We start from the raw sequence: 18,401 nt of genomic DNA, 5'->3' as shown, positions 1-18,401 counted from the left end.
GAGCAGGACTGGAGATTATCTATCCCAGCCTCCTCCTTCTTGCGGGAAGAAATAGAGTCCCAAAGAGGGTTATTTTCAGGGCCCAGGGCACATGGCAAATTAGCGTTGGAATCAATACCAGCAACCAGCTCTTCTAGAGTCAGTCCTCTGTCCATTACAGGACACGACCTTTCGACATTGGACATGAAACTAAAAGATGAAGGTCCCTCTCTTTGGAAGTACACAGCTTCATCACATTTCCTTCTGCATCCCAAGGTCCACAGGAAGAGCTCACAGATATGGGATGATCAGGGAATTGGCATCATGCAAACGCCTCTCGGGGGTGGTCCACTGCGAGGAGGCAGTATCTCTTACAAACACTGAATCCTGGGCCCGCATTCAGACCCAGGGAGCTTGGGGATCAGCATCTTTATCAAATTTCCCCACTGACTCACAGGCTCATGCAAGTGAGAACAACTGTACAGTAGTTAAAGTATGAGCTCTGGAGTTCGAATCCCAGTTCTACCGCTTAATAGTTGAACCACTTTGGGCAAAATTACTCACGTTTTAGATACATCTCTCACCTCCAAAGCTAATAGTGCCTACCTTATACAGTTGTGATGAACAAATGTGACCGTCACATCAAGTCTTCAACGGTGTTTGTCACATCGTGAGAGCTCTACAAATATAATTGATAAGGTGGTTGTTGTTGTTGTCTATGACTTGTAACCAAGCAGACAGCTTCACTAATGGAAGAGTCTGTCACTGCCCCCCACCCCTCAAGAGGCATGAGTCTCTGTCCTACTGAAGCATCCACAGGGCTGTGATGTGTGCTGCTCAGTAACTCCCCTGATCTGAACAGTTCCTGAGTACTGGAAAAGCATCCTCGGCCATCCAGACGTCTCTGATGACCATAACTATGCCCCAGAGAGAGAGCAGTGGGGTCTGCTCTGGGAGACACCAAGTGACCTGCGACCATTGAAGGATCTCCAGATACCAGAGTAAGGACCCTCACTCTGACTGCAGTTTGTGGTCCATTACCCCTAATGACAACTTCTCCAGGTATCCAGAGAGCGGAAGCTTCATTCCCAGGAAACCTCAGACATCCAGCTTTGAGCAGCCCCGTGAGCCCCCACCCCCATCCCTGTGTCTTTAGGACTTCGGTACACGATGGCTGACTTCTAATTAGTGCCAGGGCATGGGGTGAGAAGGGACAGTCCCCCTGCTTTGTTCTGGTTTCTCTCTTCGAAATCTCTCCACCCTAGCATCTCTGTGCCTGGGGCTTTCTTTGCCACCATGAAAATCCCTCTGTCCTTGCATATGATGGCCTGGGGCTGTCTAAACATTAACACCTCTTGAAAGCAATGCTCCAATGATGTCTGATGGGAGTTGGTGGGTAAACACCCCAGCTCCATGCCCACTTGGGTGGGATAATTGTCCCAGTTTCCCTACAGCATTAAACTGTAGTCGCTCATAGCGGTAGCTGACGTGATAAATCATCCTTTATTAGCTGGTTTTCTTCCCCTGTTTCACCTCCCCAACACCAACCAGTGTTCTCTTCATTTCTCAAATAAACTCCTTGCCCTCAAGTTCTTCTCTCAGAACCCCTCCCTGGTGGAATCATATTAAGGCAGGTTTCGACCTGAGAATTCAAATTTAATGCTAACAGAAGGCAGGCAGGAAATAAAATTTAATAAACAGTGGAAGAATCCAATCTCCCATACTTTCCATATTTGTGTCTTTTACAAACCTGGTCACTGGTAAAAACAGAAGTGCAAATCTCAGCAAGAATCTTGACCATTAAGGATAGATTTAGTTATGATCAGGGAGACCAAGCCATGATACATATTTTAAGGCAGGAAGTGAATTAAGAGACATGACACAAGACTCTTACCAAGAACCTTTCAAGCAAAAAAGTCTCCTGGAAAATTTGTTGCTATTAACTAAAATCTTCCTTTACCTGTAATGATTTCCCGTGCACTCAGAATATTAAGGATTTAGCTCCCTACGTTAACACTGGTGCTCCCTGGTGAAAACTCAGATTAGGATGTAGGACCCTAGAAAGATACATGGTAACCCCAACAGCATCACATATAATCAGTTTTATTGCCAGGTAAGAAATTCATATTAATATAGTGAATACATATGTTTACAAATAAACATTCTTAGAAAACAAACAAATGTTTTTTTTTCTTCATTGTAGGAAGTATTATTGGTATCATAAACTCTGCAGTTGTTGACAAGTATTAACACAGGTTTACTTGCAGAACATATGGTTACTAAAATATTTGCACATAAAATATGCTCCATTTACACACAAAAAAACTGGGGGGAGTTGTTAGATGGAAATGCCAGGCGGAGCCCAAGGCCGACGGAGGCTGAGACGCTCTGGGAGGGCAAAGGGAAGTCAGACTCTGGTCCTGTTGGGTTGGAAGCTGGGTGGTAGCTAAAGGTAAGAAGAAGAGGCTACTGCCAGGGCAGGGGATGGGGAGGGGATAGTCTCCCTGCTTTGTTCTGGTTTCTCGCTTCTAAGTCTCCCCATTCTGGCTAGAGGATCCTTGTTGATACGTGGCAGTCACAGTTCTACAAGTCATGATAATCTTTCAGTATCATGAGGTCTGTCCACCCTCCGTAGAAGAAGCCAGAGAATAAACTTCCCTGTCCAAACTCCCTCCCTTCCCCCGCTTCAGTTCAGCTCCCAAAGCCAACTGGAAGGTAATGAGGCTAAGTACTGTTCTTCTTGGGCTCTCACCACTGTTACTTCTTATGGACCAAGCTGCAACTTCACTGCCGAAATTATAGCTGCAGACCTCCAATTTACAAAATTCACTGGGTGCAGTTTACTCAGAAGAGAAGGACCATGACGAATAAATCCTGTAGATTCAGAGACCAAGAAAGGTCCTTCATCAGGACTGGGATAAAGGTCAGATGCAGGGGGTTGAGGGAAAGGAGCAGAAAGGAGCTAAAAGGGAGACTAGAATGATAGAACTTTGGAGCTGGAGGGAACCTCACCAAACAAGCCAATCCAGTATTTCCTGAAGTATGCGCTGTGCACCACTAGTGAACGCAAGATGATTTTTAGTAGTACATGGATAGAGCACTAACTACCACTGAGTCACATAGGAAATGATTCCCTTTTCACTTTTGTCAGCCCATTTGATTACTTCAAGGAGAAAGTCTCCAGTGGGTACCGGTATATCTTTAACAACTCTTGAACGTCTGCTAATCTGTTTTTAATCAAGAAAAGGGGAGAGGGAGAGAGAAAAGAAGGAAGGGAAGAGAAAGAAGGGGAGCAAACGCCAGGCTCCAGGTTCAAACTCTTCTACGGGTAATAGTCTGTAGCTAGAACGTAACAATCACTGCACTGTTGCCTTTGTCCTTATTTTACACTTACTTTCTATTCAGGGTGACTGATATTGGTTTTGTGTTTGTGATACTGACAGATAGTTTTCCTTTCAAAAGTTAAATGTATTAAAAATGCATCAATTTAGGTACAAATATTGTGATAGGGATACACAAAGATGCCAAAAGTGTGTGGCAGGTACACAGATAACTAACTTCAAGGAAACACTGACCAAGCCCACTAGTGTTTACTCCACAGTGGAGAGCACTGGGGTTTCAGCCAAGAGGCTGAGAAAGCAGGCACTAAATCACCCAGCCCTGCCTCATCCAGCACAGAGCCTCGTTATTCACCGGGATCTGACAGAGGGTCTTCTGGGCACGATTTCTTTTCTTTTCTTTTCTTTTTTTTAATGGGAAGAGGTTTTGCTATTTCAAAAAGCTTGAAAAGCTTGATCTCGCCCCAATTCCCCATGTTTCAAGTGGAAGACTAAAGCCCAGAGAGATAAAATGCACTGTCTATGTCCCCAGATCAGCTGGGAGTAAAAAAGAGAATAAACAGCTGGTTTCCCCGATCCCATGATGCCAGAGAGATGGGGAAGCAGAACGCTGATGTCCAGCATTCCAGGAAGGGTCTTGTTTAGACCACATTCAGTTTCTGACATCAGAAGAGCTGGGGGGGGGTCTCTCCAAGGTTCCTGTTAATTAGCTAAGCCATTTAAGGGACTGGCTGAAAACTTCTCACCTTTAAAGAAAATCTCTTCTCCGTCAACCTCTCTCTTTGGGCTTCCACTAAACAAATCAAACTGTTAGGAAAACTGTCTTTATTGGGACATCCGTTAGCTATGAGAACCCATCTGAACAACAACCCCAGGGTATCGTGGATGGGAAATGAACGCATTGCAGTATCTGGGGAAGTGGTTTGGAGGGATCGTTTGTCTATCTATCTATCCTGGGAATGACGGGACCAGGAATGCTTGGGTCCCACGCTAGGTTTGGGGAGCTAGAAAATGGTGGGACTCGGGGAGTTTTGACAGTGTATGGGGGAGGGAGGTCTTGGTCTTTGCAAGTTGCAGCATTCCCCCTCAGAGTGTGGGATCGGGTGGGCTCACCAACAAACAGAGGATGGAAACACCTTCTACTACTGCAGAAAGACAGGAGGGAGGAAGGCTAAAAGAACACAGGTTGCACTTGGGAAACAAGACTGTCATTCAACAGTGACACGTTGAAGGCACCACCCACGCTTATGACATTTTCAGTCCAAAGCAGTTGAAATTCGGCAGCGGCGGCAGCAACAGGCTGAAGGGGAAGGGAGTCGGGGATAGAGAGTTAATAGAGGACTGGTTTCTGTCTCTGTTTCTTGTCTCGGAGGCGGGGGTACAACGCCAGAAATCAGAGGCTCTGCGTCCCCTTCTCACCTCTTGTCGACATTTCAACTGTGAATTTTGTTTGTTCTTGACGACGTTGTTGATTTCCTAAGTCTTGAAGATGTTGGACAAAAGTTACTTTGCTGTTCTTGTCTGTTTTGTAGTGGGATTCTATTTTATTTTCCTTTTTTAAAAAATAGTTATTTAAGACTCTCTGGACCCTCTCCCTGCCATAAAAGCCTACCCCTCCCATTTCCACAGTCTTTCTGGGAGTTGTCTAAAAAAGTTCTTTCTTTCCCATCACTGTCGGTGGGTTCAGGGTCTATTTATTTTTTGTGAGTTTGAGTGTGTGTTGTTTTTGCTTCCAACCTTGATGATATGAGAAGTACTATAAATAGCATGGGGGGGTCCAGTTACTGTCTCACGCTCATCACAATTTTATGTCCACATCACTACTTCCTGGGATTAGAAAATGCTTATCAAGTGCACCAGCGACCCCTCTTCTCTACCCCCCCTTCCATCCTTTCTGGCTCTTTCATCCAGAAACAGACAATGCATGGTCAATGGTATATGTGCTCAAATGGACAATTTCTCTAAATTGTGCTACTTCTTTTTTTTCATCATGGATTTCAGTTTCAAGTTAGGAGGAAAAGAAAAATCAGCCCCATGGTTTAGGCATGTGAGTTGGCCACCTCGACCCTTAAGTCGAAAGAGGGTGCCTCAGTTTCCCCTTGGCTGTATTGCTGACCGTCCACGTTCCGGTCTTGCTCAGCTGCCCGCCAACACATGTTAGGCATGACGCAGGAAAAGCGTGATTCCATGTCACCAGTAGGTTTGTCGTCGGTCGGTGTGGAGGGTGAACGTGTGGGTGGGTGTGCGGGTGGGGGACAGGGAGGGTGTGTGCTGGGGTATTTTTTGCCTCTCTCAGTTGAGTGTGGTCTCCAGGATGTCCCCTGTAGCGACAGCTCAGACAGTCACTTCCGTTTTGCTGTTGGTGATGAAGTATGGCTGCGGGGGTGGGTAGTGCTGGGTGCGAGTTCCCAAGGGGTCGCTGGAGCCCGACTCGGCCGTGCCCAGCTTGCCCTTGTTCCCGTAAGCTTGCTGCCGCCGAAGAGACTGATCCTTGGGGTCCCAGCTCTTAAAGTTGGCGGTGGAGTTGTAGGCCAGGGGGTGGGAGGGCGTCTTGTTGGTGCGGGACTTCTGTCCGTTCTGCTTGGCGGGGCCGTGCTCAGGACTGAAGGCCCGCGGCTCATCCTCCACTCTTACGGGATGCAGAGGCAAGTTCCCCTTGGCGGCCAGCTCGGCCAGGTGCCATCGCTTGGAGTAGAAGTCATCATTTACCTTGTCGGCTGTACGATGGGACAGGTAGGTGGACGAAGGGGGGAGGAGAGAGCAGAGAGAGGGAGAGAGAGGAGAGAGAGAAAGACAGTTAGGGATTGGCAGGTCAACCCAAGAACAGCATCTCAGTGGGCCAACAGTCCAAACGAGACACACACTAGAAACTCCACCCGGAGCAGACAGAAGGAAGGAGGACAGGGTCATGTGTTTTCCACCAACAAGAGGAGGACCAAGAAGGCGAGGGCATCCCCAAGGGAATCTCTAGCTCCCCCCAAATCCTTCTTCCCTCACAATCACACCTAGCACTCTGACACTCTTGCCTTTCTTATAAAATGCAAGTGTTGTTCTTTCTTCATTATGAAAATGATGCTTCTCATTAGAGAAAATATCAAATACATTGAGAAATATTCGTATCTATCAGCTACCGCCCAAGACAGTCGATATCAATACTTGGGTGTATTTTCTCCTGGTTTTCCCAATAAAGAGTTTCATTTGGAATTTGTGTTAGTGCTTTTGTTTTTGCTTTTAGCAGTTAAGCAGACCTGTGTTCAAATCCCACTTCTGCCACCTACTAGCAGTGTAACTTTGGTAAATAACTTGTATTACCATCAGCTTCTGCATCAGGAAAGTGGTTACAATAAAAAAGGATATGTCATAGGGTTCTTTAGAGGGTTAAGTGATGACATACGTAATGTGCTTAGATATTAGCCACCACCATTATCATCATCATTATAAATAACTGTAATTTCTCATGTAACATTCTAGCAAGCATTTCTTCATGTTGTTATAAATCACTAGCAAACAGCATTCTAATACCTACATAATATTTCAGTGAGCAGAACTATGAAAATTAATCATTCATCCTATGGATGAGCATTCAAGCTGTGCCAATATTTTGCTAATATAAATCAATCTGAAATGAGAATTTTCGAGACTAAAGCTCTCTTAGTATTTAGAATTTTGAATGTAAAATAATTCTTAAAATATTTTTTAATCTATATCAGAGGGTGGAAAACTATAGCCCATGGATCGATCTAGCTGCCACCCATTTTCGTAAATGAAGTTTTACCGGAAGGCTGCCATGCCCATTCCTCTACCTACTGTCTGCAGAGCAACAGCAGATTTGAGTACTTGTGACAGAGACTGCATGGCCCACATAGCCTGAAATATTTACTATCCAGCCCTGAAATAAATTATCTGAAGTGGAATTACTTGGCCAAAGGCTGTAAACATTATTAAGGCCCTTTATACATATTGCCAACTATGCTACAAAAGAATTATACCAATTTCCGCTTCATTCACCACACTCTAAAGCACTGAATGATTCCTTTCCTTCTTTCTCTCTTTCTTGTTTTCTTTTCTCTCTCTCTCTCTCTTCTGCCCTTCCTTCCTTCCTTTCTTTCTTTCCTGCCTTCTTTCTCAATTTATTTGGTAACTTTCTGAGACTTTATTTTCTCTCACAATTCTTTTATTAGAAGATCCTCTATACTTTTTAAATTAATGTCTTAGCAATAAACTCTTGAACATATGTCTCTCAGGAGTCCAGGAATATGCGCTGCTCTTTAATCCACACTTCCAGCATCCCATACTGTTACGTGTGTGAATATATGTAAATTCATGGAGGTCACTGCCCTTCCACATTTCTTTTCTCATTGAATCCTTTCAACCACAAGAGGTGGGAAAGACAGGGATTATGACCTCTGCTTGACAGATGAGGAACCTGTCAAGCTAAGGAACATGAAATCATTTAATTGAGGTTACCCGCAGCTAGCGGCTGAGCCAAGGTAGAACCTAACTCCAGTAGACATTATTTGATGCTTTTGAAAGGCCGTAGAGGGAAAGCTCTGTTTTCAGGAATGAGTGAGCACATATGCAACCCCCCTTGCCCCTTCTGCATCTGTGGCAGACATCACTCATTGATCACAGAGCTCTTTCCTAGCTAGCATGGCCTTTGCTTAGATTCCTCAACACAGCACCCCCGGAAGCCACATGTTAACCTTCCAGGCTTAATACAGTTTAAGTTGGGTTTCTGTCCATGTTTAATGTAAACAACCCTGAGTAATGCAATCTTTCAAGAGAATGTCCCCCCTTCCTTGAATTCTAGAGCTGTCTGAAGATACAGAATATTAATGCCAGAAGGAACTATAGAATAGCTACCGACATGGGAAGAGCACACATTCCCGAAATACCATGCACTCCTTAAGGTGGCATGAGTTACATTCAAGTTGGTATTAGAATCGCATCCTTCTGTCTTCCAGAGGAAAGTTCTAGGTTTCCAATGCCATGATGTTTCAACAGAAGGATGCTCTGACATCCCTCCTTGGACTTCAAAATTCATGTATCCGGTCACCTCCAGGACAGAGTCACTGGCATCTCCCACTCAAGGTGGCCAAGACTGAACCCATCAACATCATTCACATCTGTTCTCCAGGCTCTTCCTTCTCTCACGAGTGGGAACACCAACTCTCTAGTTACTCAAGCCAGAGACACAGGAGCAGGTGCCGATGTCACCCTCCTCTTCTCCTCAGCACAACTGCTAACCCACGGGTCCTTCCCATCATACCTACCAAATGCCTCTCTAACCTATGCCATGCCTCATCCTTGCTTTGAATGCTGCTCTACTTCTGCCACCAAACTGGCTCCCCTGCCTTGAGTCTCACCTCCCCCAGGCCACTGTCCACACTACAGCCAAAGGCATATTTCCTTTTTTGTTTTGTTTTGTTTTGTTATGTTTTGTTTGGCCACACTGTTCAGCTTGCGGGATCTTAGTTCCCCAAACAAGGATCAAACCCGTGCCCCCTGCAGTGGAAGCTCAGAGTCTTAACCACTGGACTGCCAGTGAAGTCCCCCAAAGGCATATTTCCAAAACTGACCATGTTACCATTTACCAAAACCTCTCCCAGCAATTTTTCTCAGTCATTTAGTCATACATCAAATAGGCATGGGCCAGGTGATAGACATGGTAAATATAAGGACATTGGGAGAATCAGAAACAGACAAGGTCCCTGTCCTCATGGGGTGGACATTCTATGAGGGAAGGACAGAATGTGACCAAATAATCCCACAAATTACATAAAAGTAGAAATATAGTAAGTGCTATAAAGAACTATCCAGTCTTATGAGTATTAATAGTGAGGTCTCTGAGCTGGTCGGAGAACCAGAGGATGGAGCTGACGTGTCTCACCCCTTCATTTACATCAGATGCTCTGTTATTCACCTTTCAAGGTTAAGCTAAGATGATGCTTTCTGATTCCCTGGCTCCCTCAGCAACCTCTGCGCTATCATAGTCCTGACTGCTCTTTTCTAGTTTTCCATTTTCACATCTATTTGCTCTCACTAAACTGCTTTCAGTCTCTTACTGAAAGTCTCACCCACCCTCATTATGTCCCCGGGCACAATCCAGAACCATTTATTCCCAAATTCCTCTTTCCAGACAATGGACGAGTCTAAGGGCAGCTCAGAGCAAGGGATGCATTGGAAGGTTCCCGTTTCTGACAAACTGAGGAAACTGATTATGAAACAGGTGTCCCAACAGCTGGGATAGGTGATGTCCTCTCAAAAAGTTCTAAAGAAAAATAGTCACAGAGGCATTCAATTCTTGTCCTATCAGTGCAGGTATGGGAAGCAGCCCCCATTAGGAGGACTCATGGAGTCACCCGTGGAGAACCTACAATACATCCTTCTCCACACCCAACCCTGAATTTGTCTCTTGGTGAACCTGGCACTGGGAAACCCCTGGGCATAGAGAGTGTTTGGTATATGGGGCAAGGGTGGGACAGAAAAATCTGTAGGCTTTGGAATCAGACAGACCTGAGTCTATGAGACCTTGGGAATGTCAAACTCCTATATCTCTATTTATTTTGGTGTAAAATGAGGATAATATAACTACTCTGAGGTTTATTGTTAAGAATAAATTATATGAGACATATAAGCTATATAACACAATTCTGAAAGAGAGTAACTAGTCACTACATATATTTTGTCTGTCTTCTGGCTTATGAAAGAGGCACTGGATTAAATCCAACAGACATTTACTGAGCACTCTGTGCCAGATATGCAGCTAAGCACAAAGGAAGCACTCATCCAAACTAACCACCCTTCCTTCCTTTCTTCCTTCCCTCTTTGGTTCCCTCCAGCTGCCATTTGTATTGAGTGCCTAGCTGTCCCTATGAGACGACACAAGAAAGGGCCTTGATCTGTTTGGGATGAGGTGCCGGTTAGGGAACGCATCCTTGAGGATGCTCTCTTAGTTGGAATCTGAAAGTGAAGAGTAACAGAAACAGCATCCGGGTGAGCACACATGGGGTGTATTGCAAAAATAGCTGTAATACTTTGCAGTTCCTTCCATCGAGAGGTGGAGTCTATTTCCCTACCCTATGAATATGGCCTGACCTTGTGACTGGCTTTAACCAGTAGACTGCAGCAGAAATTATGTCACGCACATCCCAAGCCTGGGCTTTTAGAAGTTCTACAGCTTCTGTTATCAGATCTTGGAACCCTGCCTCCATATGAAAAAGGAAGCCCAGGTTAGCCTCCTGAAGGATGAGAAACATGCAGTCCAGTTGCCCATGTTCACCACAGCCAACAGCAGCCTGCTACCTGCCAGATACCCAGTGAGGCCATCCTAGACTGTACAGCCATTAGCCCACCTGCCAGCTCATCACAGACACTGAGTAAGCCTGGCCAAGAGCAGCCAAGCCAGCCCAAACCAGAAGAACTTCCCAGCTGATCCAGAACCACAAGCCCAATAAACAGCTGCTACGTTAAGCCACTAAGTTTTGGGGTAATTTGTTACGCAGCAGTAGATAACTGATACAGAACAACATTTGCAAAGGCCCTGAGGTGGGAAGTAGCATGGTAGCTTCAAAAACTGAAAGGATATGTATGTAATAAAGTGAAAAAAACAAGGGGTCATCAGACCATCTAATGTCCTATATGCAGGATTATATCGTTCACATCTATTTGTTTGTCTATCCCCCCTCCACAAGACTCAGAGGTGTTTTCGACAAGTGCAGAGCAGGTACAGACTTGCTGCATGGGGCATGAAACCATCCTTCAAAGAGTTATTTTCAAGATCATTTCAACAAGGATGTGGTTGGTGGTTAGGTGGATGAACTGTTCCCATAACCAGGAAATGCAATTTTTGTGAAATCCTCTTTTTCATCCCCTCTGATTTAGTTACCGAGGATGGGAAAGAAATACTTACCTGGCCACTATCGGCATTGTGCATTGTGGTCCCTGTCTTAGTATATTAAAAAGCGGCTTGTGAAGGAAATCACAGATTCATTGAGCAGCCTTGTAAGCCCCATTAATAAATGCATTAACCTAATCAACCCAGGTACCTCGTGGGCAGGTGGTGAACAAGCCGACCAGGTGACAGATGTGTGAGGCTTTCAACAACACTGGTCCTCTCCGTTTTGATTTTTCTTCATTTAAAAAGAGGAAGAAAGAATGAAAAAGGTGCTTTCTTTCCAATAAGCCTAATTGTCTTGAAGGAACCAAGGCTTCAAAGTTAAACTGTACCTTCCTCCATCTGTCTCTCTCTTAATTAGCAGCAGACACTTGTACAGGTGCCGGGTGGGATGGAGCTTCGCCTCCATGGAAGTGGAGAGTCAAGGTAATAACCAGTTTTCAAAAGAAGCTACACATCTGAGGGTCTTGGCAGGTGGCCTCCCACCTACCTTCTTTCCTTGGGCCAAGGATATCTTAAGGAGGGGTTCCTACCACTCACTCTCCCTTGGTGATCATCTTGGGTCTCAGGTGATGGATTTCACCTGGTAAGCAAGGTCCCACCCTAAGCTTTCAACAATTCCCAATTTGTCCCTACCTTTGGTCCAAGAATATATTGAAACGGAGCGATTAATCCTCCCATCACACTTAAGAATCAAACCCAAATGATTTGCTGTGACCCCCAAGGTCGGCATGGCCTGGCCTCTGGCTGTTGCTTGCCCACCCTCATCTCTCCCACGCTTATTATGACCCATCACATAGCGTACTAGTTTCCTAGGGCTGCCATAGCAAATTACCGCAAACTGGGCAACTTAAAACAACAGAAATTTATTCTTTCCCAGTTCTGGAGGCCAGAAGTCTGAAATCAAGGTGTCGGTAGGTCTGTGCTCCTTCTGCAGGCTCTAGTGAAGTATCCTTCCTTGCCTCTTCCAGCTTCTGGTGGTTGCAGTAATCCTGGCATTCCTTGCCTGTAGCTGCATCTCCAATCTCTGCCTCTCAATTCACATGACCCTCCTCTCTGTGTGTGTCTATGTGTCCAAACGTCCCTCTTCTTTTACGGACACCAGTCATTGGATTAGGACCCACATTAATCCAGGATGACCTCATGTTAACTTAGTTACATCTGCAAAGACCCTATGTCCAAGTGTGAGCACATGCTGAGGTTCTGAGTAGACTTGGGTCGGGGTGGGGGGAGGACGCTATTCAGTCCAGCATACACACACAGGATTCCTTTCTATTCCTGAACGCACCAAGCTTTTCACCATCTCAGAGCCACTGGACCTTGTCCCTGTTGTTCTCACTGCCAAAACACCCTTCTTTTCGGATCCTTCTTGTCATTTGGTTCTCTGATCAAAGGTCACTCAGAAAATTCCTCCTGATGACCCAGTGAAAACACTCCCGTTGCTCTTATCACCTTTCCCTATTTTAATGCGTTCTTAGCCTGCATATAGGAAATTATCTTTCTTAGTTATTTGTGTATTGTCTATCTCCTTTGACTAGAATATAAGCTCCAATTAGGTTAGACATCATATCTGCTCCGCTCATCACTGTATCCCCAACATCTAGCCCAGCACCTGGCACATAGTAGGATACAATAATGAACATTTGATAAGGGAAGAAAAGCACCAGAGACAGTTTGATTCCAATGACATTCTCTCAAATATTAGAAATGGGCAGGATGCTTCATCTTCTGGTCTGTGATGGTTAATTTCATATGTCAACTTGACTGGCCCGTAGGGTGTCCAGATTAAACATTATTGCTGGGTCTGGATGAGATTAGCATTTGAATCAGTGGACTCAGTAAAGTACACCATCCTCTCCAATGTAGAGGGGCACCAACCTAATTTGTTAAGGGACTGAATACCACAAAAAGCAGAGGAAGAGAGGATCCATGCCCTTCCTGCCTGGCCTGCCTGAGCTGGGACGTTAGTCTCCTCCTGCCCTTGACCTGGCATTTACAACATTGGCTCCTTCGGTTTCTAGCTCCTGGGTTTCCAGCTTGCAGACAGTAGATTATGGGACTTCTCAGCCTCCATAACTGTGTGACTCAATTGCTTGCAATAATTCTCCATATATACGTATATTCCATATATACACATTTGTACGTATATATCCTATATAATATATCCTACATATATAATATGCACATATATAAAATATATACATTAAATATATCCTACGTAACTATCACATAGATGTAATCAAAGTAAAATGAGGTCATACTGGATTAATGTGGATCCTAATCCAACGACTGGTGTCCTTATAAGAATAAAGAGGGGCTTCCCTGGTGGCGCAGTGGTTGAGAGTCTGCCTGCCAATGCAGGGCACACGGGTTCGAGCCCTGGTCCGGGAAGATCCCGCATGCCGCGGAGCAACTGGGCCCGTGAGCCACAACCACTGAGCCTGCGCGTCTGGGGCCTGTGCTCCGCGACAAGAGAGGCCGCGATACGTGAGAGGCTCGCGCACCGCGATGAGGAGTGGCCCCCGCTTGCCGCAACTAGAGGAAGCCCTCGCACAGAAACGAAGACCCAAGAGAGCCAAAAATAAAAATAAATAAATTAATTAAAAAAAAAAAAAAAGAATAAAGGAATTTGGACACATAGACACACACACAGAGGAAGGCCATGTGAAATCAGAGGCAGAGGCTGGAGTGGTACAGCTACATAAGGCAAAGTATGCCAAGGATTGCCACACCCACACACAAATATCCAGCGGGTTCTGTTTCTCTAACTAATACATCGTCCACACTGTGGAAGGCCACGCGACCTGTGCTTTGCAGGGATAGAAGGACTGGAGCTTCTGGGGCAGGAGAAGCAGGCTGCTGCCCAGCTCCAAACCCCTGGCCGAAAACCTGCAGAGGCATATGGATGTTCTCTAGCAGCCGCAGCGCAGGGGACGCAGAACGGAGTCAGGCGCAGGGGGCCGGGACTGGTTACAGAGACCGCTTGGGTCCAGCAGCAGGCTGTGCTGACACGCCCCCTTCCCAGCTCACCCAGTGTAACCTGAGTAAGAGCTCACCTTTACTAAGTGCGTGCTCTGCTCCAGGCACCCGGCTAAGGAATGGACATTTGTTACCCCCTTTAATCTCCTCAATATCCTAATGAGGTAGGTGCTATTATTGGTCTCATTTTATAAATGGGGAAACTGAAGCAAGAGAGCTTTGGCAACTTGGCCAAGTGACAGTGCTGGGATCTGAACCCTTGACACCTGGCTGAATTCCAAGCATCCTGAAATTTACGAATCTGTGACAACACTCACCATCTATTTAACCATCTGCCTGCCTTACAGAAGAAACTCTTGTTTCCTTAACAAGTTTCTATCTGCAGGAAAACGTTCCCCCAAAACTAAAGAAGGTGGAGGACAGAGTGAGAATTATAAGGAGAAAACACTTTTCTTGATTCCTCCTCTCAAAACATCAGGGATTGAGATATGCATGTAAATCTTATTCACAAGAGGAGACATCAAAATGTCACAACTGGAAATTTCATGAAGTCTCAAATTCCCCCTGGAGGCAATATATGTTTACCTTTTTCTTCCTTAAAGTGGGGCAAGAGAAGGGAGCTGGGGTGTCATGAGAGACTCTCCCTGCCAGGCTCTCAGCACTCAGTTGGCTACTGCATTACAAGAGTACGGGTCTTGCATCCTCTGAGATGCACTGGCATTGGTGGGAGTGCTGGCCAGTCACCAACAAAAAGTGGCTTCCTGTTAAAGAACTGGGTTGGATAAGGTGCTATATGCTTCTCTTAGAACTGGGAGGAACCTGAATCTCCGTCACCACTCCAGCCAGGCACCATCCAGGTGCTTTACAGGTATCATCGCATTTAGTTGGCTCCCCACACCACCCCACCCCAAGACAATGAGGTAGGTGTGGTTGCCTGGTCTCTTCACGCTACGTCACACCGATTCCCTCTATGACAATGTAGGGGGACCCCATTTGGAGATATTCACCAGTATTCTCTTCCCTGTGCTTCCACTCTCCCCTCCCCACCACTCAGAGAGCAGCGATCGCTTTTGATGATGACAAAGTATTCCAAGCGTTGCTCCTGAATCCTACACTGAGCTCTTGACAGCCATAGTAGAGCCTTGGAAGGCAAGACGTCAGCAATAAGATCTGAGCACGCTGAGAGAGGAAGAAGGATCAGTGAAGCTGAGCGCGTGGAGGATTCAGTGCAGCTTGTTTATACAGCAGATAGCACAGTTTGGAAGAATTCTGTGACTGTAAAATCTTCTTTAGAATATGCTAGAAAGAGCATGAACTTGAAGAGCAGACGGACCTGAGTTCAAATCCCAACTCTTCCACTGATAAGCTGGAGACCTTAAGCAAGTTACCTAAGTTCTCTAAGCTTCACCAATAAAATGGAAAATAAAATAACAGTGCCTATGTGGTAGGGGGTTATGGTATTCAAAAGAATCATGTAAACTATCTTGTATAATGTAAAGTACCAATGTCCTTGCTTCATGGTAGGTATTCATTAGATAGTAGTTGCTACTGCTGTCATTGTCAGAAAATAAAGTGAGGATAAGAAGATCTACTTTGCAAAGTGCAGCAGAGAAGTAAACAAGTGACAAAGCGTGAAAGCACAAACCATTATGCCTGGCACACAATAGACTCCTTAAACGTATACCCCACCTGACATGATATTATAAAAGACTGCTACTTGTCATCCAGATCTCTCCCACCTTTTTTCTTGGGCACATGGCCACCTAATCCTGAGCTAGATTTCCCTAGCCTTCTTGGAAGCTAAATTTGGCCACGTGGCTAATCTCTCACCAATGGACTGTTAGCAAAAGTGATGCATCCAATTTCCACTTCAACTTACTCACTTAAAATAAAATTCGTTGCCCTGGGTGTCCTCTCTCCCCCTTCCCATAGGCCATGACAGCAACTAACTATCACAATGCAGATGAGGACAATACAGTAGGTGGCCGCAGAGCAATAATGTTGGAGGAACCTGGGTCCCTGAGTGACAGCTTGGAGTAAAGCTGCCCCACCAACCTGGACCATCCCCTCTGGGGCTATTACACGAGAGAGAAATACACTTCTTTCTCTTAAGCCACTATATTTGTGAGGCCTTTTGGTTCACTAGGACAGTACTGAACTTTTATTTAAATAGGAGTGTTTTCTGGGTCTCTACTTTTTTTCTCTCCATCATGAGCTGAATGAAACAGTAAAAGGGGAAACAGTTCATGTTAAAAAAAAAAAAATACCCAGGTATTTCTCCCTTCTTTTGAAATACATGTTAAAAAGCTGCACAGGCTCCTGCGGTTGTCTCAGCAGGCAGAAACAAGAAAGGCAGGGAAAAAGGCTAGCTTCCCAGGCAGGAGAGAGCCAGGGAGGAGATGGGAAAATTTGTCTTTATGGCAAATTAGCCCCCATTTCACCTGGTTCTGGGCCTCGCTGTAGAGACACAAGGAGGGAAAATCACATTTGAACCAGGTTCTAATTAAAGCCAGGACTCCTGGCTGTTTCTACAGGGCCGCACATCTTTCCTGAAGGCTTATCTCTCTAAGAGAGAAAATTGGAAAGGGGAGAATGGGATCCTGGCCCTTTTTTATCTTAGCCCTGAGGGTCCCAAGAGGAGGCACTGCTGCCTTTGCTGATGAGGATTCTGAAACAGTGCCTGGCTTGGGCTTTGCACCAAAGCTATCCAGCTGCACCATCAGCCCCTTTGTTGTGGCTGCAGGGAGCCCTCTGTGAACGTCTCACTGCCAGTGGACCTAGGAAACCTTAAGCCCTCTGTCTCTTGCCTTAGGCAGTCCTGTTGGGCAGTGACCACTTTCTGAAAGGCTACCGAACAAATGCTCCATCCAAGGCTGACCACAGAGCCCCCTGCGTCGAAGGGCCCTGGTTGGAAACTGTGCACTCGTTCACTGCCCTTCATCCTGCACTGCTGTTCCATAGATGGAGATCTTTCTTCTCAGAAATTCATTGCATGGTTTGTCTTATGATCAACCTCTGAACTGGTAACATTTTATATAACTGGTGGTTTTTTAAAGGGAGGAAATAAAAGTTAACTCTCCTTAATCCTACATACTTCCTTCCAATGTGCAAAGGACCATCTCAAAGTAGATAACGATAAGATCTGGGACCCTGTGTTGGATGAATGCATGAAGGACCTCCATTTTTCCCCCCTTCCTTGTATCCACACTCTTTTTATGTGACTTTGAAACTCACCCCCCAAAAAAAGAGGATTTTCTTTCCCCACCACTGGATTCTGAGTTCATCAGGTGATTAATGAAGGTTAGCAGACATGACACACACAGAAGTTTGAAAAGTGCTTGCTGGTGTTTGATTGCTCTCTCGCACCTCTGCCCCCATCATGAGAACATGTCTGGGCTACCCACTCTAAGGATAAAAGACACCTGGAGCAGAGCCAAGTCACCCAGTCTTTCCAGCTGAAACCAGCCTACATCAGCCAGCATCCATCCAACCCCGAGTCATATGGGTGAACTCAACTCAGACTAGAAGAACCTCCTGCATCAGCGTAAATCACTGGCACATAGACCCCTGATCTCAATAAATGCTGAGCTAAATAATTTTAAGCCGTGAGATTTGAGGTTGTTCCTTATGCAGCATTGTTGTAACAATGGATAACTGATACAAATGCCAATGATTCACTCACCCTACTCCCAGGAAGAGCCCCAGTTTCCAGGTGGGGAGCCATGTCTCCCCTACTCTTAATCCACATGGTTTGGATGACATACCCCTCCACTCCTTCACCCCCTAACCATTCCCCGATGACTACAAACAACCCATTTCATTGCCCTCACCATAACAAGTTGTTCAGAGGTAGGTGGCCACATGACAAGGCAAGCCAATCATAGCAAAGCCTGGGATCTTTACTTATGGAGATAGAGGGGCCAATGAGATCAATGATCCCAGCCTTCCATTTATAGGAGAGGCAACTGGAGCTGTGGGCACAAGGACACCCAACAGAACGGAAGCAGCACTGAATCTAAACACAGGCCACCCCCCACTTCCACCTGGTTGATTTTTCTATTTCCCAGGGCCTCTTTAGAAAAGACAACAGGATTCCCTTCAAATGCGATGCCCAGCTTCAATTAATAATTTATTAATAAAATGTATGTTGAGTGTCTACTGTGTGATGGCGGCACCATGCAAGGTTTGGGGGATATTTAGCATGAATG

General features: G+C 45.5%; 1 protein-coding gene across 1 annotated transcript in view; it reads right to left on the bottom strand.

The window, feature by feature from the left end:
* Positions 1-5,651: 5,651 nt before the first annotated feature.
* The window catches only part of SHISA9 (shisa family member 9), a 292,897-nt gene continuing 280,147 nt past the window's right edge, over positions 5,652-18,401 (bottom strand). The window contains exon 5 of the mRNA XM_068524829.1: positions 5,652-6,034. Coding sequence (XP_068380930.1) covers positions 5,652-6,034 — 383 coding nt within the window. The remainder of the gene's footprint in view (positions 6,035-18,401) is intronic.

The sequence above is a fragment of the Eschrichtius robustus genome, chromosome 16, assembly GCF_028021215.1.
Source record: "Eschrichtius robustus isolate mEscRob2 chromosome 16, mEscRob2.pri, whole genome shotgun sequence".
NCBI lineage: Eukaryota > Metazoa > Chordata > Mammalia > Artiodactyla > Eschrichtiidae > Eschrichtius > Eschrichtius robustus.
The sequence above is the reverse complement of the archived record's forward strand: the minus strand, read 5'-3'. Positions and strand labels throughout refer to the sequence as shown.